At 51.3% G+C, this 25,611-nt stretch overlaps 1 protein-coding gene across 4 annotated transcripts in view; it reads right to left on the reverse strand.

Moving 5' to 3' along the window:
• ASTN2 (astrotactin 2) overlaps positions 1-25,611 on the reverse strand; it is an 851,085-nt gene that overhangs the window by 650,198 nt on the left and 175,276 nt on the right. For all 4 annotated transcript variants that reach the window (XM_072842536.1, XM_072842535.1, XM_072842534.1 and 1 more), the window contains exon 3: positions 5,998-6,382. In XM_072842536.1, the coding sequence (XP_072698637.1) occupies positions 5,998-6,382 (385 nt within the window). The remainder of the gene's footprint in view (positions 1-5,997; positions 6,383-25,611) is intronic.

Here is a 25,611-nt window from a genome sequence, read left to right on the forward strand (position 1 = left end):
CAGGGGCGCCTGGGCGGCTCAGTCAGTTAAAGGTCTGACTATGGCTCAGGTTGTGATCTCAGGGTCCTGGGATCGAGCCTCGCTTTAGGATCTGCTCTTAGTGGGGAGTCTGCTAGTCTTTCTCCCCTCCCCGACTCATGCTCTCTCTCTCTCTCAAATAAATAAAATCCTAAAAAAGAAAACCAGATTAACAACGGTTTCCTTATTTAACAACTGTTTACTGAGATGTTATGACAAGAGGTGTTGAGATAAACGTGTATCAAGGACTTTAAAACAGTCAGATCGTTTGACCCAGTGATTCCACTCCTGGGAATGTATCCTGGGAAAATAATACAGAATAGCGAAAAGCAACATGAAGCCCCAAGATGCTTGCTGCTAACGAGCACCAAATAAGAAGGAAGTAACTGAAAGGTTCACCAATAGATAAGCTATGAGACAGTCCTAAGATGGAATGATAAGCATGTTGAAATATTATGACATAATATTTCGTAAAAGTGTGTAAGATATAAAATCATAGCTTTTCAAGTTTCAATATGTAAAAGAGGAAAAGAAAAAAATAGGAAAACACTGCAAACAGTTACTTTGGCTATTGATGAGGCGTTATGAAAACCCACTAATGGAGGCTCTTTGAACAGTTCCCTATGATGAGCTTACTCACTTTTATATGGAGAAAATATTAGAAAAGTGAACACCGATCGTAGGTGTGGAGGGGGATGGTGATTTCCGACAGCCCCGGGCGGCCCAGCACATGGGGGCCAGAGGCAGGTGGGGGCCCCCCAGGAGGCGGTGGGCCTGAGCCACCCGGACTCTGCTGGTGGCCGTCGGGGCCCCGCTGGGTGAGGTCCAGCTCCCTCCACGGAGGCTGGGACCAGGGACCGGAGCCACAGAGCCCCCGCCTGCTGGGAAATGGCTCCAGCTCGGATCAATCAGGGAACAGTCTCTTCAGCCCCTGGCATTTATCAAACCTCCTCCACCCTCATGTGTCAGCGTGCGGGGGCGGGGGGGGGGGGGCTGCCTCTCCAGGGAGCAGACCAATCAAGTCAGAATGCCCGGCACAGCCCTGGAGAGGAGCAGGAGCCCCCCCCGCACCCCCGCCCCGGGTAGAAGGGAGAAAGGAGAAAGGAGAGGCTGGGAGGTGGGGAAAGGATCACAGAGGGGGGACGGGGAGAGCAAATGTTCAGAGAACGCCCGTTTGTTTTGCTATCGTGGCAATTAATGCTGGGAAGTGACATTTTAAGGGGCTCTGGTGACAGCTTTGGTGACATTCCTGTTTGTGATCCCATGACAAATCTCTGTGTACATCTTATTCTAGAGAGTGTGGAGACAGCTCGGAGGACGGCGGTGCGGGGAAACGAGCTCCTGTGTGGTGCAGGCCGTGCCCAGCCTCTGCATCCAGGCACCAGGGCCACTGTGTGTGTGTGTGGGGGGGGGGCGGGGGGTGCACATGTCAAAGCAGAAGCAGCTCTGCTGCAGAGTCAGGGCCCGGAGTCCGCAGCCCTGTTAACTCCACTATTTGGTAACATTAATTGGAGAGAAAATACATGTTCTACTATTCTATTCTACAAGACGCCAGTTGAGGGAGGGAGGGGGGAAGGGAGGGAGGGAGGGAGAGAGGGAGGGAGAGAGGGAGAGAAAGAGGGAGGGAAGGAGGAGGGAGGGAGGGGGAGGGAAGGAAGGAGGGAGAGAGAGAGAAAGAGAGAAAGAAGAAAGAAAAGAAGGAATGAAAGGAAGGAAAAGAAGGAAAGGAAGAAAAGGAAGGGAAGGAGGGAAAGGAAGAAAGGAAGGAAGAAAGAAGGGAAGAAAAGGGAAGAAAGAAAGAAAAAAAAAAAGAAAAGGACTTCTCATTTAGGAATTCTTGCCAGAAAAAAAAAAAAAAAAAGGAATTCTTGCCAGGTGGGCTCGGTCTAGGGAGTCTGTTCATTCAAGCACAGATCTTGCCCCGCTTTCCTTCCTAAGCCCAAACAAGAAAACTGAAGGGAAACAGACGAAGCTGACATTTCGCCACCTGCGAACCAGAAGGAATCGCCCATCGCATTTCACCTGCAGCCCCGCCACACCCATCCCGGGGCCCACGGCTCCCCAGCCTTGCCTGAGCCTGACTCGGGGCCTGCGGAGCCCAGGAGAATGTCCCCCCCCCCCCCCCCGGCTCACTCCGTGTCGCGGAGGGGCCAGTGATGAAACTTCTCCGAGCCCCGTAGGGCTCTGCGTGTCCCCGAAGGGGCTCGGTGACATACAGAGTACATATAATGTTTATGAAGCCGTTCTGTAAATGTTAAAGGACTGCATAAAATAAAGCGGCTGCTACTGTTTTATGTCCCCGAAACCACGAGCTCCGAGAAGAAAACCATTTCCCTTCGTGCTCCGTCTCTTCATCATTAAATGCAACGTCCTGCTCATAGTAGGTGCTCATTAAACACCTGTTTACTAGTTGAGCGAGTGAGTGAATGGATGAGCGGCGAGGGAAGAGGGCACCCGAAAGAGGATGCGGGGACCGAGTGTCAGCCCACCCCTCGGCAGGAGCCGGCGACAGTGCAAGGAAGACGCGGAGCACAGAGGACACAGGCCTCTACTCTGCAGACTCCAGGAAGTACTTTCCACAAGGAGCAGTTGGGAATACGACGCCACGGCCGTTGAGTGTAAGGAGGTCACACACACAGGTTTCTGCTTTTTACGATAAAGAAATTATCTTTCAGGGACGCCTGGGGGGGCTCAGAGGTTGAGCATCTGCCTTTGGCTCAGGTCAGATCCCAGGGTCCTGGGTTCGAGTCCCAAATCGGGCTCCCCGCAGGGAGCCTACTTCTCCCTCTGCCTGTGTCTCTGCCTCTCTCTCTCTGTGTCTCTCATAAATAAATCTTAAAAAAAGAAAAAGAAAAGAAAAGAAAAGAAACTTCCCAGAACAGGGGATAACTAAGTAGAGGTCTCTCTCTCTCTATTCCTATTTCCTTCTTGCTTCTTTCCCTTCCTTTAATCACAAACAGCATGCCTTATTTTTTTCTTCTTTTGTTTTTTCACAATAATATCACAAAATTAAGAAAACCCGGTATCCACTCAGCCACCCCCCTCCCCACCTTCTCCCTGGATAAAGTGATAAATTCGTTATTTTCATTGCCTCGAGCTTGCACGCATAATACTCAGGGAAGGGAAACGTAAACGTAAGGACGGGTAAGAACTGGGAGGAAAACGCCCCACGTATCCGTTGCACGCCCGACACAGTGCTGGGCGGTCACACACCTGCACGACTGAGCCCGCAGCAAGGCGCGGCGGCCAGCTCTCAGCAGCGGGGCGCAGAAGACCTGGGACCTTCTGAGGAGCGGGCATGGCGCGAACGACGCCGGCCACAGCACGACCGGAGAGGCTTCTGAGGCCACCAGGTTCCTAGAGGCTGGGAGCTGCAGGAGGGGCCTCCAGGGTGGGGCTGGTACGGGGCATTGGAGAGCTCGGGGCAGCGGGCCACCTCCCGACCTGACGAAGGGTCAGTCTGGCCATGGGGGGGGACAGGAGTGGGGTCATCCGCTGAACGTCAAACCCCTCAGGACACCACTCTCGGGGTCTAAAGGCCAAGCTGTGGCCCCTTGGTCAGGGAACTTCCTCCCTCTGCTCTCCAGAGCATGCCCCCCCCGCCCCCCGTCACCTGCAGTTCCAAACCAAACGGGGGCCCACTGAGCCTGAGAACGGCCAAGGCACTTGACGTTATAGGCAAATTCTGAGTGGGGAAGGTGCAGGTGGGATTAGCCTTTGGCAATACAATCTCTGAACCGCTGTGGGATGACTGCTGTTGGGGTGCCCAGCCTCCGACGAGTTGCTCGCTCTTGACAAAACCCAGGCCCCAGGTCCCCTCCTAAAGAGAGCACCTCCTCTCCCCAAGTCGCCAGCCGAGGTAACAGAGCACCCATTTGGTCTGAGCTGCTGCGAGGTCGTCCACCATCCGCCGGTGGAACCTCCCCCTCTCCTGCCTATAGGGGAGGACCCAGAGCTCAGGGCCCTATGGTTGCAAGACCAGCCCCTAGCAGCCGCCTCCAGGCGGTCAGGGTGACAGAATCCCGGGTGGGACCAGAAGTGTGCCCTCCACTTCCTCTTGCCTGCATCTCTTCCTCTTCCCTCCTTATGGGATCTAAGGGGGGCGGAGACAGTGCTAAATGAAGGGCTTTGTGTTCTGACAAACTGCACTTTTAAAGCCAAGGCAGAAACATTAAAAAAAAAAAAAAAATACTGTGGGTCAGACGAAAATAGGTGAGGCGAAGGCCCGGCCTGGCACAGGGGACGGTGAGGAGGTTTGCCCAAAGCCAGGCCACGCGAGGGCAGCCCGAGGAGCGGGGTTCAGCTCAACCTGCTCATCTCCACTTCCCGGGGGCGGGGGGTGTCAGTAAACCATCTGTTTAGAGACAGGAGTGACCCGGAGGACCAGGGAAACATCCGAGACCGCGGCGGCTGGAGTATACAGGGAGGCGGGGGGTGAGCAGTGGACCGGGGTGAAGCATACTCTGGAAGGCCCCCTGAGAGCAGGGGCCTGAGGTCTACAAGCACGGCTCTCGGGATCCGACACGTGCCCCGACCAGGCCCCGGGGCAGGTAACTGGCACACATTTCATTTTCATGGTGGATCCTTCCGGAACCCTTCAGTGAAGGAACTGAGACCCAGAGGGTTGGATTCTGTTTTTCCAAGGTCACGTGGTAAATAAGGGAGTCAGGATTTGAACCCGGGTCCAGGGGACTCCAAAACCTGCACTCTGGGACTACTGTCTCATTCTCTTCCCTCAATGGGCTTCCAGGCTGGAAAAAAACGTCTCCTCTTACAAAGACCTTTTAAGAACCTTTGAAGAACCCCCCTAGAGTTCTTGTTCGCCCCCTGAGCACCATGGGAAGATGGGTCCAAGAGGAAGGAGAGAAGTAGGACGCAGAGGTCAGAGCTCGAGGGCTGGCCCAACCAGCGGGGCATCCGCTGGATTCACAGATGCAGCGGGTGGCTGTCAGGATGGGGTCTCCAGGCCCAGCCTTCAACCCGTCGTCACCACCCGTATCACAGAGACGATGAGGGGAAATGAGCAGAACGGTGCCTTTGCAGCATTTATGGGACAGGAGTCAAACTCCATCTATAAACGGGCCGGTGCCCCGACAGTGAATGAAGACAGATACGCATGTACTCTGTGCTGACGTCCAAATAATCGATTGTCCTCCGACGTCAGGGAAACGGGTCTTTGCAACAGCACGTGGGAGGAAGGGTAAGAGGCTACGGTCACCAGAAAGCCCCCTAGGAACCAGCGGCCGCAGCGCAAAAGCTCGGTGATCTCGAGCTGCATCGGCGGAGCACGGCAGCCAGCAAGAGGGGGGAAAGGCGCGGTTTGCTTAGCACAGGAGCATCGCCCCCGTGAGCGGAGGACTGTTCCTTGGGCCTGTGGCCTAACGCACGAAAAGTCAGACTCTCCTCCTACAGGACCGCGACCGGGAGGCTGAAATGTCCGAAACCTACGTCACATGAGTCCAGCCGAAGAGACTGGGATTATTTAGGTTGATTTCCAGAAGTTACAGGGCATCTTTTTTTTTTTTTTTTCTTTTTTGCCCTTGTCAAATTTTCCAAGAGCTGCCTTAGAGAAGGAAGATCGGATTCGTTTTCTTTGCAGACACAAAGGCCCGGGGAAACAGATGTCGGTTCAACGGAAGGAAAGTTTTCCTAACAGGAGGGCCTGAAAGTGAGATGGGTTCTCTCCCTTGTGGAGTGAGGAGGTCATCAAGGGAGGTAATCAAGAGACAATGGAGGGATACGGAACTACCTAACTTCCCGTGCTCCTCAAAACTGCAAGAACACAGACTCTCTTGTTCTTTTTTTTCCTCCCATCGCTACTGAAGGATGAGAGAAGACAAACGCTGATAACCCGGCAGGGAGACTGGCCACAAACCCAGAAAGGCTCAGCCCAGAAGGCACCACCTGCGCCCCCATCACCGCCCGGCTCCCCCAGATGCCTACCCCCCGCCAAGGTGGGATGTGACAGGGGAGACTCACCTTTCTTCTCAAAGTCCCCCTTCTCCTCTCCGGGCCGGCCCAGACTGTCCAGGGTGTGGGTCACCTGGCTGCCAAACTCATCCTCCCGGGACACATGGTTGGTGCGCCGGGGCAGGTCCTCGTCGTCCTCGTAGTCGTAGTCATCCAGGATGGGGGTCTCCCGGATGGGTACCCCGATGACGGAGTTGTGAGCCTGCAGCCGAGACGCGCGGAAGCTTTCCCGGGCCTGGGGTCCCAGCAGCACTGACGGGATGTAGTGAATCTCGTGCGTGGCTTCCGTGCTCGCGCTCTTCTGGGGCACCCGGCGGCGTTTCTGCCAGCGGCGCTGCGCGTACAGCGCCACGGTGAACACCAGCAGCAGCAGCAGCAGCGCGATGAGGCCACCCTGGAGCAGAGGGAGGAAGACACGCCGGTGGGCTGCGGGCTCCGGGCCTCGGGGCTGCCCCTGCACCTGCGCGGCGTCCGCTCCCTAAGGCCTCCAGGGTCACCAGCTGTGGCTCGAACGCCACTCGCACACCTGGCTGCCTCTGCATGACCTGGGGCACATGCCACCCACCCCAGTGACCCAGGGCGCCCCCCCAGCATGACCCAGGGCGCATCCCCATCCGTGATCTGGGGCACGCCCCCCACCCCCGCGTGACCCGGGGCACACGCACCCCCCGCCACGTGACCTGGAGCACACACATACCCCCTGCATGACCCGGGGCACACCCCCCACCCCCGTGTGACCCGGGGTGCGCCCCCCAGCCTCTCAGCCTGCACCTGCATGAGGACAAGCGAGAACCCCCACCCATTCTCCTGCACTAGGTTGCCGCGACAATGCCCCGTGGGAGCCACGCAGGTGGCGAGATGCTCGGAGGAGCCCAGGCCTGGGGCTTCACCCGGCTGAGGCCCTGAGTCTCGCCCCCAGGGCCTACATCCGCTCGCTCTCAGCTTTGCTTCCTTGTCTCTAGGACGAGTCCACTGAGGGACCAGGGCACTGTGACCTTGCTTCCAACCTACTGCAAATAGTGATCCTGGGGTCCTGGGATCGAGTCCCGCATCGGGCTCCCTGTGGGGAGCCTGCTTTTCCCTCTGCCTGTGTCTCTACCTCTCTCTCGGTCTCTCCTGAATAAATAAATAAAATCTAAAAACAAACCAACATCCACATGCAGAAGAATGAAACTCTCTTTCACCATACACAAAGATACACTTAAAATGGATGAAAGATCTAAATGTGAGACAAGATTCCATCAAAATCCTAGAGGAGAACACAGGCCACACCCTTTTTGAACTCGGCCACAGTAACTTCTTGCAAGATACATCCACGAAGGCAAAAGAAACAAAAGCAAAAATGAACTTTTGGGACTTCATCAAGATAAGAAGCTTTTGCACAGCAAAGGATACCGTCAACAAAACTAAAAGACAACCTACAGAATGGGAGAAGATATTTGCAAGTTACCTATCAGATAAAGGGCTAGTTTCCAAGATCTATAAAGAACTGATTAAACTCAACACCAAAGAAACAAACAATCCAATCATGAAATGGGCAAAAGACATGAACAGAAATCTCACAGAGGAAGACATAGACATGGCCAACACGCACATGAGAACATGCTCCGCATCACTGGCCATCAGGGAAATACAAATCAAAACCACAATGAGATCCCACCTCACACCAGTGAGAATGGGGAAAATTAACAAGGCAGGAAACCACACATGTTGGAGAGGATGTGGAGAAAGGGGAACCCTCTTACACTGTTGGTGGGAATGTGAACTGGTGCAGCCACTCTGGAAAACTGTGTGGAGGTTCCTCAAAGAGCTAAAGATAGACCTGCCCTATGCCCCAGCAATTGCACTGTTGGGGATTTACCCCAAAGATACAGATGCAATGAAACACCAGGACACCTGCACCCCGATGTTTCTAGCAGCAATGTCCACAATAGCCAAACTGTGGAAGGAGCCTCGGTGTCCATCGAAAGATGAATGGATAAAGAAGATGTGGTTTCTGTATACAATGGAATATTCCTCAGCCATTAGAAATGACAAATACCCACCATTTGCTTCGACGTGGATGGAACTGGAGGGTATTATGCTGAGTGAAATAAGTCAATCGGAGAAGGACAAACATTATATGGTCTCATTCATTTGGGGAATGTAAATAATAATGAAAGGGAAAAGAGGGGAATGGAGAAGAAATGGGTAGGAAATATCAGAAAGGGAGACAGAACATGAGAGACTCCTAACTCTGGGAAACGAACTAGGGGTGGGGGAAGGGGAGGAAGGCGGGGGTTGGGGGTGAATGGGTGACGGGCACTGAGGGGGGCACTTGACAGGATGAGCACTGGGTGTTATTCTGTATGTTGGCAAATTGAACACCAATAAAAAATAAATTTATTATTAAAAAAATTAAAATTAAAACCAAAAAAAAGTTAAAGAAAAAAAAAGATAAAAAAAAAAAGAAACTCTAGTCTTCCCTATAGGGGGACGGGGACAAAGGGGCTTCATCAGTATCTGTTGAATGAATAAACAAAAACACCACACACACCTTTCTAGGGCCCTTTAACCAGCACAGCAAGGTGAAGCCGACTTTTCCTTTAACACATCCCCGGCAAACACTGGGCTGTGTCTAGTCTGCTTAGCACACCCGGCCCCGGGGCAGGTTAGGGCACTTAGGAACCCGTCCTACCACATTCAGGCGACTCAGGAGAGGCCCTTCCTGGGAGGTCCCTAGGAGCAGGGCTCCTGGCAAACCAGCATCACCTGGCACCTGCCGGGGCGGGGACCCGCTGGCCTTCCCCCACCCCGCCTGCTCGCTCTGAGCCAGAAACACCTTCAGGGAGCAGAGCAGCCTCCCCGCAGCTACTCGGCTTCCTCTCCCCCCAGCGTCGTGTGCTGGGCTGGGGGGCTGGGGGGAGCCTGGGTGCGGAGCCCCTGGGGGTAGGCACGAGGCTGGGGAGGGCTCGGCCGGGCACGGGGAGCCAAGGGGCATGGAAGCCATGCGCCCCGGAGTCCTGAGAGCAGCAGAGACGGGGCCGAGCTTCGCGTCCCGCGGTTCGGTCTCGCGCGTCAGTCGAAGGCCTGCGTGTCACCACCTGCACGCCCGGGGCTATGGCTCCCCGACGGTGACCCCACAGAGGTGGGGCCAGTTTCTGAGAAGCACTTGTGTGGCCTCTGCCGAAGGGGACAGGTGTTCACGCCGGGGATGTGACGGGCCTGGGCAGCGACTCCTGCCTGCGGGGCAAGCCATAGGGGCCAGGGGAGCACGACACATGGATGAGTCGCCATCCTGCCACCGCTGATGCGTCTCCACCAGGCGGGAACGCGGGTGTGAGGTCCCGCCGGGGCGGGTGCAGGTGCACGAGTGGCCTGCAGGTGTGAGGTCCTGCAAGTGTGAGGTCCCGCGGGTGCAGGTGCGCGTGCAGCCCGCAGGTGCAAAGTCCCATGGGTGCCAGGTCCCACAGGTGCAGGTGCATGTGTGGTCCCCGGGTGCAAGGTCCCACGGTCCGAGGTCCCGTGGCGGCAGGTGCATGTGTGGCCCCTACCGGCGTGAGCTCACGCACGGTCCCTGGGAAGCTGTCCCTGGGCAGTGGAACTTGGACACGACTGTATGAACCAAACAGATGGGTAAGTACGTGCGTGTGCGTGTGTGTGCGTGTGTGTGCACGTGGACTCTGTCAAATACGTGTCAAAAGGGCACGTGTGCATGCTCCCCCAAAATAGATCCTTCTTCCCCTCTGTGGAACATACAATGGGTGACTGCTCTGTGTCTAGAAGTCTCCTGTAACAGGGTGTTCCTTCTCAGTTTTCCACCATAGAGAAGAAAGGGAGGAGCCAGAGAGAGGGAGGAGGAGGGGGTAAGAGGAGGAGGAGGAGGGAGGAGGGAGGAAGGGGTAGGAGGAGGAAGGAGGGGGAAGGGGGAAGAGGAAGGAGGGGGAAGAGGAGGGGGAGGAGATGGGAGGAAGGGCAGGAAGAGGGAGAGGAGGAAGGAGGAAGAGGAAGGGAGGAGGAAGAAGAGGAAAGGAGGAGGGGGGAGGAGGACGGAGGAAGAGAAAAAGGAGGAGGGGAAGGAGGAGGGGGAAGAGGGAGGAGGAGGAGGGGGAAGAAGGAGGGAGGAGGAGGACGACAGAGGAAGAGGAAAGAGGAGGAGGGAGAGGAGGAGGGGGGAGGAAAGAGCTTGAAGAGCAAGGACAGTGAAGACAGAGGAGGCAGGAAGAGCAGTCGCTGAGACAGCAGCCGGCCCTCTCCTAACTGCTTGGACTCCATGTTATTTGAACTTCAAGACAATCCCACGTGATGGGATTACAGCGTCTGTTCTATTGATGAGATGAGGGCAAGGTGGTTCAGGGAGGTTAAGGACCTCGCTTGAAGTCACACAGGTTTGGATCCTCGGTCCATCTGGGTACGAAAGGCCAGGATGTGGCAAAGCAGGGGTCTGAACCCAAGGCTCCACGGCACAGCCACCGCCTACGTGACAGCATGATGGTTGTCAGGGACCACAGAGGGGAGAGGAGAAAATGGGAAAGATGACAGGGGTGCACAGAGAGAGAGCAAATCACGAGCAGGGGAAAGGCAAACGTCATCTTCCAATCCGGGATTCGTGGGCAGGTCCCGAGGCTGCCCTTGAGCACAGTGTTTCCTGTGGGCTCCCGAAAACCTTGGAGAAATCTCCCTGCCTATCTTCACCCCTCTGGGCACTTCGGTGGCTGGCAGGGTCAGGCCCTGCCTGGCCCAGGGCCCCTCATTTTCCACCCCTGTGTCCACCCCATTCACGAGAGTCTGAACCCATGGTCAGATCCCAGAATTAACCCTGACCTGGGAAAGATAAGGCCCAGCCACACTGTCCGCTTCCGACCACTACCGCCCCTCCCTGCCTCCGCTGCATCCAAACCGCCCACCCTGGTCACCCCAAGGTCCTGCCTCTGCTCCTGAATCTTCCCCGGGAGCTCCCAGCAGGCAGGAAGCCGCACCCTCCAGCAGGGCCCGGAAGAGGGGCTAAGAGCCGGCCTCAGAGTGACACAGTTTGAGTCCGGACTCTACTACTGAGGGGCTCTGGGACCTTGACTAGGGTCACTTTCCCTTGCAGAGCCCTGGCTTTGTGATGAGTTAAATAGAGGCAGTGTTGAGAGTGTCAGCTCCCTGGGTCACTGGGAGGCTAAGTGAGGTGTGTGTGCAGTGCTCAGTACCGCGTGGGGCACATGGCAACCGCTCACAGACTATTAGCTCCTGCTGGGGCCAACGGCACTCAGCAAGGGTATATTTAATGTAAGTGAATAAATGAAGGAATGAATGAATACAGCTTGACCTTCTGCGCCCAAAGGCCTGTTCTGCAAAACTTGTCTGGAGTCCCCAAATCCTTCTTAATCTGAACCAAGCACATCACACGTGCTCTGTCATTTACCGTTTTACAACCATGCACACTAGGCATCCTTGTCTGAGGTGAAATAAGGAAACTGAGGCACAGAGACAGGAGGTCCATGATGCAAGGTAGCCCAGCTGAGACTCACACTAGCTTCAGCACGGCTACAGAGTTCTGCTTGGAGTGGGAAGGGACGGAGCACCAAGGCCTGAGTCGCCCCTGTCCAGCCTCACATGTGCCTCCCTCACATCACCTGGGCAATTCCAGGTGTAGATTTCCAGCACAGGAAACTTCCAGAAGGTCGTGCAGAGGAATACCACCCACCTCCCTTGGCCCCGCTGTGATGGGAGAGTGCCTTTAGCTTAATGATCCATTTGAGGGGATCCCAGGCCAGGGGCTCTGGCCCTCCCTATTTACCCTGACCTCTGCTTCCACCAGCCTCAGGTGAGCCACCAACCATGTGGCTTCTGCTTCAGATCAGATTTTCATCGTGAACATTTGGCCAAAGGAGAAGCTCAGCATTCAAGGGTTCACTGTGCCATGCCCTACTGAAACAAACGTCCCCGCGCTGGGCTCCTGAAAGGCTGAGGGGACTTCGCTTGAAACACAGCAGCAGCTCAGGCGGTGTTACAAGCAGCAGGTCCCTAGAGCCAGAGAAAGTAGAGGAGTACAGGGCGCTGTGGACAGGCTCCAAGCACGCAGCAAACAGGTTCTGAGTTCAAGTGACTCACTGTGTCTGAGCTTGAATTTCTCAGATTCCCTCCCGGGCCCTCAGTTTACTCATCTGTAAATGGGACTTAGCAATACCTGGAAGAGCAAGGCATAGCCAAGGGCAGAGAAAGATTTAAGGGTCAGAAAGACTTCCTTAGCTCTCATGCTACCACCTATAAGCTGGGCAAACCTGGACAAAGGGACAGTCAGTCTATCCAGTCTATTTTTTTTTTTCTTAATGTTGTAAACATTTATCTAAAAAAAATACTACGGAGAGATGTGGATTCAAAAAACAGAGTCATATACAGAAAAAAAAATGTACTGGACCAAAAAAAAAAAAAAAAAGAGGCGCCATAGGTATTTGAGAAGGGAGAATAATGGAAAACTATTTACATGTCATTTATAAAAGCAAACCTACAAAAGAGTGTAATACCAAGATATAAATGCAAAATATAGTGGCACATCATGTGAAGAGAGAGAAACCAGTACCTCATAGGACAGTTGGTGGGAACCTGGGTGGGGTCTGTTTTACTCTGTCTGCAAGGCTGCTGGTGATGTTTGAGCACCTCGCTCAGTCTGCCTAACACAAGCAGCCTGGGGGTGGGGTCGGGGGGCAGGGAGGTGATGCGCCGTGAGGACAGCGTAAATCGATCCAGAGGAAACCATCTCTACCAGAGAAACAAAATACAAGTTTAGGCAAGGAGCATAAAAACGGGGCCCGTGTGCCGTCTCGGCATGAGAAGGCGTGGGGGTGGATGGTGGCTGCTCCCAGGCCTGGCATGAGGCCCAGGAAGGTGCCTGTCTGCTCTTCAGTAGCTGCTCTAGGTCAAGGTCAAGACGGTCCGGGGCCGCCTGGGGACAGTAGACCAATGCCTGCTCTTTGAGACACTTTCTGGAGCTTCACTTGATTGTGGTCTTCTTCATCCCTGATAACCCCAACAGAAACAGGGGACTCCATGTTGCTCACGACGATTCAATAGGATGTCTGCCCCTTAGTGCACGGCCGACAGTGGCTGGGGCTTTGGATCCACAGTCCTCATCCTCCCGTGCTCTGGTGGCAGATGGCAGGTCCTACTGTACTGAGGGTGGCTGGGCTGAGGGCGGAGCCATGAAATGCTTCAAAAACTCCAGAAAATTAAGGACTGGCTTGTCACACAGGAAAGAGTTTTGCATCAATCTACTCTGCCTCAGAGGAGTGCAAGGGAGGAGGAGGAGGTCGGTCAGAAATCAAGACCAAGTGGCTTTTCTGGGTACCTGGAAATCTGAAAGGAAGGTGACCTGGGCCCGTGGCAGACCTGCCCTTGGCCCAGCCCTAGGCCAACAGCTGTTCACCCAGTGAGCCATCCCCACCCCCGCCAACTCGCCTGCTCCTGGACTGTGATCCCTCCTACCCTTAAGACTCAAGCTTTCTATCTCAGTCACAATCGTTTCATCCATAAGACTGAGTCAAAATCGTCCATATAGAGAGAGGTCCGATGTGGGCTCGTGGACGTGGAGAGCCGCACTCTGTGCCCGGTAACATAGTTAAACCTATGGTAAGATCTCATTCACGCTTTACACGGGGTTGCTGGGAAAAGCACATCTGGGCACTGCTGTGATGGCCTTTACAAACTGAAGGGTGCTGTGCACAAGCTCAAGAGAACCACGTGGCCACCTCTTCCCAGTGGGCCATTCCACCCGAAGAAAGCAGATGAGTAGCTCAGAAGCAAGGAGACACTGTCATCTGCATCCTCACGGGTGGTCCTTGGTCCAGGCTGCTGGGCTAGTCCACACTCACACGGAGATGTACCCCCCTTTTCTTATGGTCTTTCTCCACCAAGGTCAAGTGAAGAGAAAAGCGGGAGAGGACTCTAGGAAGGTAAGCAGGGCCACAGGGTCCAGCCACTGAGTCTGCACGCCAGGAGCCAACACGAGCCCCTGGAGGTGAAGGAAACACAGCAGGGCAACAGCAAGCCAAGGAGGGAGAAGAGGACATAGGGAGAGGCTGTGCATTTTTAGAAAGCAGGTTAAGAAGATGCCAAGGCTTGAGCAGGGGCGAGGCCCTGCCGGCCTCAGGGATGACCCGATGCCAAATCCGATTTGGACTGTGGTCACTCTCAGGCAGCCCAAGACAAACAAGGTTGGAGAAGTGTTGGTGATTTCCAGAAATAAAAATGCCAGTCTGTTAGGGTTTGGTTTCTGTGAGTCTGCAAGCATCACAGGTCTTGGGGTGATCAGTTTTACCTTTTTCTTACAGATCTGAGGATTTCACTAAGCTGTCAGATAGGAAGTGAGAAAGAGACAGACAGCAGGAGGAATGTGTGTCCCTATCTCCTATGGAGCCTTCCCCACTAGAAGTCTCTCTAGAGCAGGATCAGCCCACTGCTGTCATTCTGTTACTGATAATGAGTCACAGATCCCCCCCAATGGAGCCAGACAAAGTTGTAGGTGGGCGATGCCAAGGGCAGAGTGCCACGATGGGGAAAGCAGGTGTCTGGGGGCTCGGAGACCAGTGTGTGGGGGGACCCCGATCCCCTCCTGGCCACGTGTGACAAGCTGGCTGTGACATTTTACCTCCCTGGGCTGCATACAGGCTCACCTATAAGATGTGCTGATGATTCCCAACATGAAAAGTTATGCCAAGGATTGAGCAAGAAAATATAAAGGTCTGGCACCAAAATACTCAACAAGTATCAACCTTTAGATTTCTCTATCCCAAACCAAATCTTCTGCACCTCCGCCCTTGCTTAGAACCCCTTCTTGGCTCTCCAGAGCCCTCAGAATAATGTCCAGACTCCTTGCCTGGCACCCAAGGCCCTTCAGGATGAGGTGCTTGCTTCCTTCTCACGCCCAGCTCCCCACAAATCCCATACCCTGTCCTGGAGCCACATTGAGCAATGAGTACTTCTCCAAAGTGCGATGCTCTAGGCTCTTCTACACTGGCTGCTCCCTCAGCCCAGAGTGCTCTCAATCCATTAGTGGTTTAAATAATGAAACCTCCCCCCACCACCCCCCCAAAAAAAGAAAAAAAAAATTCAGGTCCACCCAGAACTTCAGAATGTGGTCTTATTTGGAAATAGTGTTGTTGCAGCTGCAATTGGTTGAGATGAGGCCATCCTGGATTGGGTGGGCCCTAAATCCAACGAGTGATATTCTTATTATAAGAAGAGTAGAGGACACAGACAGACACACACAGACACAGACACACAGAGGAGAGGGTAGCCACGTGAGGGTGGAGACAGGGATTGTAGTGACGCATCACAAGCCAAGGAATGCCTGGGATTGTCCACGGCGATCAGAAGCTATTGGGAGGCATGGGACAGATTCTCCCTCAGTCTCCAGAGTGAGCAAACCCTGCTGACATGCATCTTGGTTTTGGACTTCCAGCCTCCAGAAGTGTGAGGGAGTTGATTTCTATGATTGTAAGCCTCTCACTTGGTGGTGATTTGTTACGGAGCCCCAGCAACCGAATATACTCTCTTCCATCTGCTCATCTCAACGCACTCAGCCATCTCAGCTCAGAGATCACTTCCTCAGGGAGTACCTTGGCCTCTTCAGGCTGGAGCAGGTCTGTGATGTCCTGTCTCGCAGCCCCTGGTGCTTTTCAGTTATCTGCTACGCTCCTGCACTACGGTCATCTGGTTGACCACGTTCCCACTCTACATCCTGCGCTGCCATCTACTCCTGCCACATACCCAGCCTAAGATGTGGTATTTGGCCCAGAGAAGGTTCTTAGTAAATATTCAGAAGCCTAAAATCTCACCCAGACACGCCAGAGAAATATAAACTTTATAGTTCCCATGGAGCTCTGACCTCAGCATCCAAAGAGCATCTGATCACATCTCGCGTGGCCCCTCCCCATGCGAGTACCTCCAGATGATTTGCTTACAGACACAATATCAAACACTGAAAAATATATAAAGATGAAAAATAGAAAGTACCCCCAAACTACCCCACTGAGCGAGCCTTCTGAAAAGTCTAACTTAGAACTCCATTCAGCCTGGCCTCATTTTAATCTAATTTTTTCATGTTAACTATCCAGGCACGGGAGAAGGAGCCTGGGAAAGAAAAAAAAAAATTTAAAAAAAAGGATAATGTGAGAAATGCTTTATTTGACAATGTGTCATTGGGAAACTGATTATTTCTGTCTCTGGCCTTTTTAATATTCCCTCACAACGGCCAAGCTGCAAGGGGATTTGGTATTCTAAGACTGGATTTATAATACTCTGTTCAGCAGTGATAAGAACACGGGCCTTTAATCCTCAGAGCTGTGAACATGCATATTCTCCCAAGTAATGTCCTTCTCTTCTCGTCACTTGTGTCTGGTCTCGACAGCCAGCCCCAGGATGGCGGAAGACTGATGATCCACTGGGTGTACTCCTGGCCATCTGCCGAGTGACGGAGCTAGGAGGGTAAGGGCTCCAAGTTCTCTGGGAAGTCTCCCTTTGGGCTTCAGTCTATGCTTATGATGGAGTGATTACTGGAAGATAGTCTAGACCTTTGACATTACAGATAAGGAAAACTGAGATTCAGAGAGAAGTGACTTGACCAAGTTCATAGAACATCCTAAAATGGTATTGGCGGCAGGATTTGCAGCCCGTATCCCCCAACGCTGCTGAGAAATCATGTGAACGCTGACAGTTATCTACACCAGAACGTCACCACCTTCCCCTCCTCTCTATCCATTGGCCGTCCGATCTCCCGGTCACCAGGGCCTCTCATTGTGATCATTTGGAGACTCTCTGGATGACCTTCCAGGCTTTGTCCCCTCCTCCCTCCTGTTCTCAGTCCATCTTTCCCACCATGGCTGAGGTACAGCTGGACACAGGGCCCCTCCTCACTAAGATGGAGAGTCCGTGGTGTGACAGTTCAGGGTTCTCATCAATCAGGCCCCTGCCTCTCTGGATAATCTGATCTCAAAACATGCCTTTGAGGTAACTTTCTCAAAATATATGCTTTAATCACCCATGCCACCAACCCCACTGAGCGTGTACTACATACAGCAGGCACAATGCTGAGTGCCCAACCGCGTCAGAACTCCCTGTTTCTATTAAATGTCCCGAGATTTTCACCCAAGCCATTTCTTCTGCTTGGAAGGCCAGCCTCATTGCTATCCTCACCTCGTCTACACCTCCAAGTACCACCTTCAAGGGTAACAGCAATGCAATTTCCTTGGTAAACTCTGCTGGGATCTCCCCTCTTCAGGCTCAGCCAGAAGAAATCTCTTTATCCTCTGAACTCACACAGTGTTTTCATCTGAACCTTTGCTTAAGGAGCTTTAGCATTTTCTACCTTGTATTAGAGTTACTGGAGCTCAGTATTTAGCTTCCCTACTGGTTAGATTATTAAACCCATTGCACAGATGAAAAAGTGAGGCTCAGACCATAAATCTGCTTGAGAGGACACAATTAGGTGGCAAAGATATGGGATAAGGCCGCCCAACTGAGGCAGTCCCCAGTAAACTATAGGCTCACTCTCTGGACTGGAAATGTCTACTGGACCTTGTAAAGGAGAGAACAAAATGAGAACTATATTGCAAAAGGCATGACCGTTCTTTTTCTTTAAGATTTTATATTTATTTATTCATGAGAGACAGTGAGAGAGAGGGAGAGACACAGGCAGAGGGAGAAGCAGGCTCCCTATAGGGAGCCTGATGCAGGACTCAATCCCAGGACCCTGAGATCACACCCTGAGCCAAAGACAGATGCTCGACCACTGAGCCACTCGGGCACCCATACTGGACCCTTGTTTAGGCATTCATGTTTCTCAGATTTTTTTTTCTCTTTTTCTTTAAGCAATAAGGTGGCAAGATAGCACTGAATGCATATGGTGGGGAGACTAGAAGTAAGGAGACCACTGAGGTAGCTTTTCATGATAGCCTAGAAGAGCAATCCTCAATTTTGCTCCCTCCCACCCAGAAGACATTTGGTAATTGGGACATTTTGGGTTATCATGACTGGAGAGAGGGTGCTACTGGTATTTCGTGGGTGGAGGTCAGGCACTCTGTGAGCATCCTACATGCAAAGGACATCTAGACCAAACATTGACCTAGCTGGCCATGACAATGGACAGAGATTGAGAAAGCCCTGATCTGAGAGAGAGGTGATGAGACCTGCCAGGAGGGCAATTAAAGCAGACGGTTAGGGAGTGGCGTAGACATAAGACATGCCAGGGGATGATGGGAAGACCTGGTGTTTGATTAGCAAGACAGGAGAGGAGGAAGGAGCCAACAACGACTCCGTGGTGTGGATTCTGCAACTGGATCGGAGAGGAAACTTCCTGTTCATTTATTCCTGGGTAGGCTCTCAGAAGGTTATGAACGATCCCAGCACATAATCAAATGAAGAGACAACGTCCTATGTGTGAACAATTAGAAGATAAACGCACAACAACTGATAAAGACCTGTATCCATTTATACATGCACGTGTGTATGTATATATTCATATGTATAAAAATATACTCACACTTATCTTTATGTATCTATAGTTAGCTATATTTATCTATAGCAATCTCTTTGTGTCTAGACAGATAGAAGGTGACCTATTTAAGGAGGTCCCATTATAGAAAATGAAACTTTAAAGAATAAAAAAAAAAAAAAACCTAGTCATCTACTTATAATGTATCTATTAGAGACACATTTCCCAAGATAATGCCAAGGGAATACAGGAAAAATGTAGCAGTTCTTTGGAACACAGTCATTCCCCACTCAGATCAACCTTCCTTAATCATCTTTAGATCAGATCAGAATGAGGCCTGAATCCTGAGAGATTAATCTGAATCCTATGGAGATTTATCAAGGGGAAAGCTAATGAAGGAACATTGAGACCATGTGCTTGCCCAGGCGCCACGCGGACGTGGAATTTAGCCTCGCTGCCCAACCTTTCAGCCGTTGTGCCTTTGGGTCTGTGCTCTGAGTTTCCTCCACTGTCTCATCTAGAAATTGGGTTAGTAACACCAGCCGGGGGCGGAGGGGCGCCTGGGGACGATTAAATGAGTCTGCATTACGGAACACAGAGTACAGCGACTTGCAAGTGGTGGCTCTCAGGAAACACCAGCATCCTTATTATTGATGCAAGGCCTCGTTCCCTGAAAAATTAGATGCAAAGTAGTGGCGGCGCCACCACTTCCCTTCCACGATATCGTGAGGTATATGTGCAGTTTCCCGGCTGCATGCCCGTGACCATCCCCTCTCGCGTCCTCCAGGCTCCATGCGCTATGCTCGTAACCAGTCTCTTCTCTTCTTTGGGGTGAGCAGGTGAGACTGGTTGGTTTCTGACAGTAACTCCAGCCCCAATACCCCAGAGCAGAAGGGCAAAGGCAAACTTGAAAGCATTCCTGAACAGATGAAACACACATTCTTAGGACGACCTGCCCAGCACTGCAGCTGTCGATGCAGGTAGGACACGGGTTAAACGTCCCGTATCCCTCCCACTGTCTCACACATCCGTGTGCTTGCTCACGCTGCTCACTCTGCCTGAAATACCCCTCCTTTGCTTCTCGGTCTAGTCCTTTAAACCCCAGCTCTTGGGTCAGGAGATCTCAACAAGCCTTTCTGAAACCTGCTGCCTCTATCTGGGTTAAGTACACAACTTTCAGACCCCGACCCCCACCCCATGAATCATGCCAGGTTACCCTCCCACCACCCCTGTGTACTCAAGACTTAGCTGGGTAGATCGGACACTGAGGAGGCCTCATAATGCACTTACTGGAGTTTCACGCTGAGCGGCAGTGAGGAAGAAGGGCTGGGTTTTATTTATTTCTGAACAAATTTGAATGTTACATGACACACAGTAGATCCTCAATTACTTGCTAGAAGAATTAATGAACGAATCCATTAGAAACTCCTCTATGAGGCTAGGTGGCTGAAATGTACCTACATCTGTTTGGCAATTCTTCATTTGTGTGCGAGAACGCTGAAGATAATTCACAGGAGCCATTCAGCACAAATCGGTACCCTACTCCAAATCCTCAGGTGGCCTCTCAAGTTCTGTCTGAAATCCCACTCTGAAGGAAGGATGAATGGAGAGGGTGGGAGAAAGCATCTTTGAGAGGATTGATTTTCCTCCTCCTCTTTGAGTCATGAAGACAAACAGATGAACTCACATGACTGGAGAGGAGCACTGCTCTCATGCACCGGCGTGCTCATTCGCCCGGCGAGGGGCAGGCCTGGAAGCAGGCAGACCAGAATTCAAGTTCTTTTTCCTCCACCCACCAGGGGGTGTGACCTTGGTAACCTCTCTCTTATGAGCTCCAACATGGGAATAATACCATTCACCGAAGAGGTCTGTTGTGGGGACTAGGTGAAAGGATAGCTCTATCTACATGACATCACACAACCCTTGGCCTATAGCAAATAGTTTACCCCCACTGGGTATTGACATCATTGTTACTTCGTGACCTATCATTATGCTCCATCCCCGTGTAAGCCTTTCGCCTGGATCTAGGACTACAGCAGACATGGCCTGGAAGAACTTGCGGTCGGTTTGTGGAAACAGATAAGTAAGCAGATAATGACTAACGCACAGTTGAATAAACTCTGTGCCAGAGGGAAACATAGCGAGAAGCAAAGAGTTTTCTTAAAGCTTCTAAGTGCAGAGCATACGGGAAGTGGGAATAAAGTGGGCTTCCGTGTCATTCCAAGTACAGTCAAGTTCAAGGTGTGGGAGTGGACCAGCCCATCCAATCAGGTGCACCTACACCCCCATGTGACGGAGTAGATAACAACCACACAGCGTGATCGCTGATGGTGCAGGCCCTGACTTTGGAGAACTGGGATCTGAGGACCTGAGCTGCCACCGACCAGCTCTGGAGCCTTGAGCAGGTCACTGCACTCCTCTGAGCTCAGCTTTCTCATCTGGAAAGCTGAGAACAGCAGTCCTCCCCGAAACGAGGCTATGGTGAGATTAAACAATGCACAAAAGGGATTCAGTGCAGTGTCTTGAGCACAGCCGTGGTCAATAAATGGCGGTTTAAGAAAATGCTGGCAGAGGGAAAACACATTGAGAAGGAAATCGGAACACTTAGTCCCAATCCTGCTCCGGCCCCTTTATAAACTAGAGAAGTGTGCAGGATGCTCCCGGGTCCTCACACACATTTTTTTTTTTTTTTAAACAAGGTGGCCACAGCAGCCACATGAGCTCAGCATTCTGCATTTCACAGATGAGGGAAGTGAGCCTCCAAGAGGTGACGTTGCCCAAGGTTCCAGAATCCAAAGTCTGTGTGCTGCAGACTACTGCAATAATCCTGAGACCCTCTGTGTGTCCCTCGAGCTGCCACTATACGGAGCCTATATCCTCTACTTGATGCATTATTCTCTGGGATCGTGTTGAGGACCCACATGGTCCAAGGAGAGACCCCAACAGTGTGCACACTGTAGGCCACTACGCCCAACAGCTCGGCCTTCCAAGATGGGAAGGAGAGCTGAGACTCCAAAGAGCTGGAGGCCACTAAGAGCCTAGGAAATCCTTAACTCTTGGATAGTGACTTTCATACGGGCAAAAAGCTTCCAGAGTGAGCTGGCTTCTTGGGAAATCACCGGTGGGGAAAGGAAGTTCAGTGTGGGGGGCAGGGCGGGGTGCCATCCTACCACTAAGACGCAGCCTCCTCCGAGAAGACTTCCCTCCGCACCCCCGGGGGACCGTGCCCCTCATGCTTGTCTCCAACACAGATGCTTTAGCTTTATTTATAGCATTTTCTTCTCTCTACTGTTACCGTAACATTGATGTGTTAGCTTTGTTTATGGCTCTAATGGAACAGAACTTCCACAAGGCAGAAACTTTGTTTTGTTTATTTATCATCGACAAAGCAACTTAGTGCTTTGTTGGCGCTTACTAAATAGCTTTTGGATGGATGGCTGGATGGTGGATGGATGGATATGAATCTCCTCAAATGACTTGGTAACTCTAAAGGTCAATCATCTTTGAATCCTGCTCCATGGCCAGACTGGAAGACACTTCATGAATACAAGCGTCTACACACACACACACACACACACTCTGCCGTTAGTTCCTCCTGGGGCCTAGAAAGGGGTGCTTGTTATAGAAGTAATTTGGAGGCAAATCTGATTAAATGTCCAACTGTTTCTCTCCACCACTGGGGCAAAGGAGAAAAGTTTATCTGAATTCCAAATTTGTTCAATCACTTACTTATTTGTAAATATTGAGGAGACACCGACCGAGAAAAGCCAAAGGGTGAGGGGATGTCTGACCCAACTATCCCGCACAATCACCTTCCACAGAATGCAAACTGATGGCTCTGTTTGCTGTTCCTACTCTTGTGTCAGGACGGAAATGATAGGCTGTTACATGAAAGGGGGCATCCAGGATGTAGCTCAGAGACCACTGGATCTGGTTCAAATCCTGACTGTCGCTGCTGAGCTGGGTAGCCCTAGGCCAGCCACTCTACCTTTCTGAATCTCAGATACCCCAGCTCTAAAGTGATCAAGACAACAGGTGTCTCTCCCTCCTCATACAAGGATCCCACTGAGAATCACGTTTATAAGAGAACTTTATATGCTGCCCAGTGATTTTACTGATATGTATTGGTGCTTAGTTAAAAAAAAAAAAAAAAGTGCTGAGAGAGAGGGAGGAAAGCCACCAGTGGGGTCTCGGGCAGAGAGTAACTCAAGTCACAAACAGCCACACTGCAAATCCAGAGGCTTTCTGCTATTTCTGATGCCTCCATCGTCGTTCATCAAGCTTCTTCGAAACGTATTACAAGTCACACAATAGGGGTCTTTTAGAGGCACTGTTTTGCTGCCATTTCCCAGCACTGGTGATGGAGTTGTCAATTGTCTTGAAGGCGTGTTGTGATGGCCTCGGGATCTCCCCTACTGGGCTTGATCAGGAAAGCCCCAGGAAAGTTAGTTACGAAGGGCAGAGAGTCAAGCACAAGATACCAAGCTAAGAAAAGGGAAAAGAGAGACGCCTCGACTGGAGGCTGCTCTGGGCTGTGGCAGGAGCTGGAAGCAAAAGCTGCTCAGTGTCCTTACTGCACCCACCAGGGCTGACCTGGTAGGTTTATCCTGTCCCTTGTCACCTTCCTGCTCCATGTCACCTGGAGTTTTCTGGAAACATGGGATTTAGCATTTGCTGTGCCCTCAAGTCAGGAGACGCCTACTACCTCACTCTTAGTGACCCCTCTTACCTCTGGGATGCCCTACACCCTACCAAACACATCAGGTGCCCAGGGTCCAGGCTGCAAAAGGAGCTGTTGGGTGGCAATGCTTTCTTTCTTTCCTTGTTCAGGGAACATTCTAATTGTACCACTGATAACCCCCACCCCACCCCACCGTGAGTGCTAAACACCCCTGGTAATCTGTTCCTGGAGACCTTGGTATCACACAAGCTGCGCTGGTCCAAGGTGGCTCTCCAGGTCCTGCTTCCCCCAAACACACACTCCCTTTAGATTCTGCGTCTACCTCCTCCCAAGGCCCATCCTCAGATCCAGTCCCAGCTGGGCTTACATGACTGTACAGCATCCTTAGCTTAGGTCTGGGGTAAGTACAGGAACCCAAAGCTTCAGCATGTTGTGGCTTAAAGGAGTCAGTGATAGGTCCCCAAAGCCAGCCACCCACAATGACATGTTATTTGAGGTGAGAGCCTGAAGCTGGAAGGATGAGGTCTGGAAGAGCCTGGAATTGCCTAAACTGCAGATGAATGAGACGTAGTTCAACTTAATCCTGTAGCTGCTGGATTAAATGCCCATGTCGTAGAGCCACCTACTGCCCATACTGGTGAGGGGTCTGGGCTCATGCACAACCCTGTGCATTTTGAACCAGTCAGAATGTTCTAGAAGAACAGGATAGGGTCTCAGAGAAAGTCTTTGTTTCTGAATCTAAGCCTCCGAAGATTAGCTGAGGGAATTCATTTCCTAGGGCGCTCAAAATCACCACAAACCAGGTGGCTTAAAACAAGAAAAAGTTATTTTCTATTTTTCTTCAGGAAGCTAGGATTCTAAAACCAAGGTATCATCAGAGTCATGTTCCCTCCCAGGGCTCTAGGGAAAAGTCTTTCCTCGCACCTTCCAGTACCTGGTGGCTCCTGGAAGTCTTTGGCATATGGCAGCATTGTTCCAATCTCTGTGTGTGTCTTTACATCACCTCCTTCTCCCTGTGCCTTTTTATGTCCTCTTTTCTTCTTACGGGGGCACCAGTCATTGGATGTAGAGCACACCCTAAGTCTGGGATGATTTCATCTTGAGATCCTTAACTAAATACATCTACAAAGACCCAATTTCCAAATAAGGTTCCCCTCTCAGGGTCCAGTGAGGATGAATTCTGAGCGATATTCTCCAACCAACTGGACCTTGAAGAAAGTGATGGTATTAGGAAATAGGGCCCATCAGAGGTGATCAGACCATGAGGTGGAACCTTCATGAATGGGATTCATGACTTTATAAAAAAGGCTGCAGAGCTAGCTCACTACTTCTGCCATGAGCATACAACAAGAAGTCTACAATCCCCAAGAGGCCCCTCACCTGAGCTCACAGACACCTTGATCTCAGACTTCCAGCCTTCATGACTGAGAAATAAATTTATCCTGTTTATAAGCCACCCAGTCTGGGGTATTTTGTTATAGCCTCCTGAATAGACAAAGACAGATAAGTTTCCCATACCTCCGTGAGCCTAAGAATCCCCTGGGGAATGCTCATTAAAAATACATGTTTCTGGGCTTTGTGTAGCCCTACAGAATCAGCTGCAGGGGCCCTTACCAACAGCTGGGCTTGGTAAAGCTGACTTAGTGATTGGCGCATGGGTTGATATGGAGAAAGGTAGCCTCGATTGACCTCTTCCTTACCCCTCTTTCACACATGACAATTTAGCCTGTTGGCGGTAAGCCTTAGGGCAGACCACCTCAGAATATGCCACTGTGGCATACTGAGTTGATTGAATTAAAGTTACTTGAGAAACGGCTGGTTCTGTGACACTCTGACCCTCCTCTCTGTCCCCCTGAAAGCAGATAATAAATCTCCCACATGAAAGGTACTGTCCCTACACCAAAAGTAGAAGGACATCCCTACTACCAGAGATAGGGAATTCGGGGAAGAGAAGGCTGTAAAACAAAACAAAACAAAACAAAACAAAACAAAACAAAAAATACACAAACCAAAAAACCCCACAATTCTGCTTAGTTTCCTTACTAATTAGTACCCAAGCCTGTTTTTTTTTTTTTTTTCACTCATCAGTTCTTTCATAAACTTATTGTTTATTTCTCTAAAAGTATATAAACAGCTGGTTTTGGTCACTTCTTGGGTCTCCTATCTTTGGGGCCGCTGTATACAGGAAATTACATTTGTTTTTCTTTTTTCTTCTGTTAATCTGCTTTGTGTCAATCTAATTATCAGGTCAGCCAAAAGAATCAAGAGGAGTAAGAGGAAACTTTCCTCTCCCCAACAGTGGTGAAAACTCAGAGTCTGAATCCACCAAATCTGAGTTTAAATCCTAGAACTAAAAAAAAATTAAAAAAAAAAATAATAAATAAATAAATCCTAGAACTACTCTTCCAGTTGTGTGGCCTTGGACAAATTACTCTATATCTAGAAAATTCAGATGATAAGCAATTAGCCCTTATATGTTTGTGTCAAT

This window comes from Canis lupus, chromosome 10 (genome assembly GCF_048164855.1).
Source record: "Canis lupus baileyi chromosome 10, mCanLup2.hap1, whole genome shotgun sequence".
Lineage (NCBI taxonomy): Eukaryota > Metazoa > Chordata > Mammalia > Carnivora > Canidae > Canis > Canis lupus.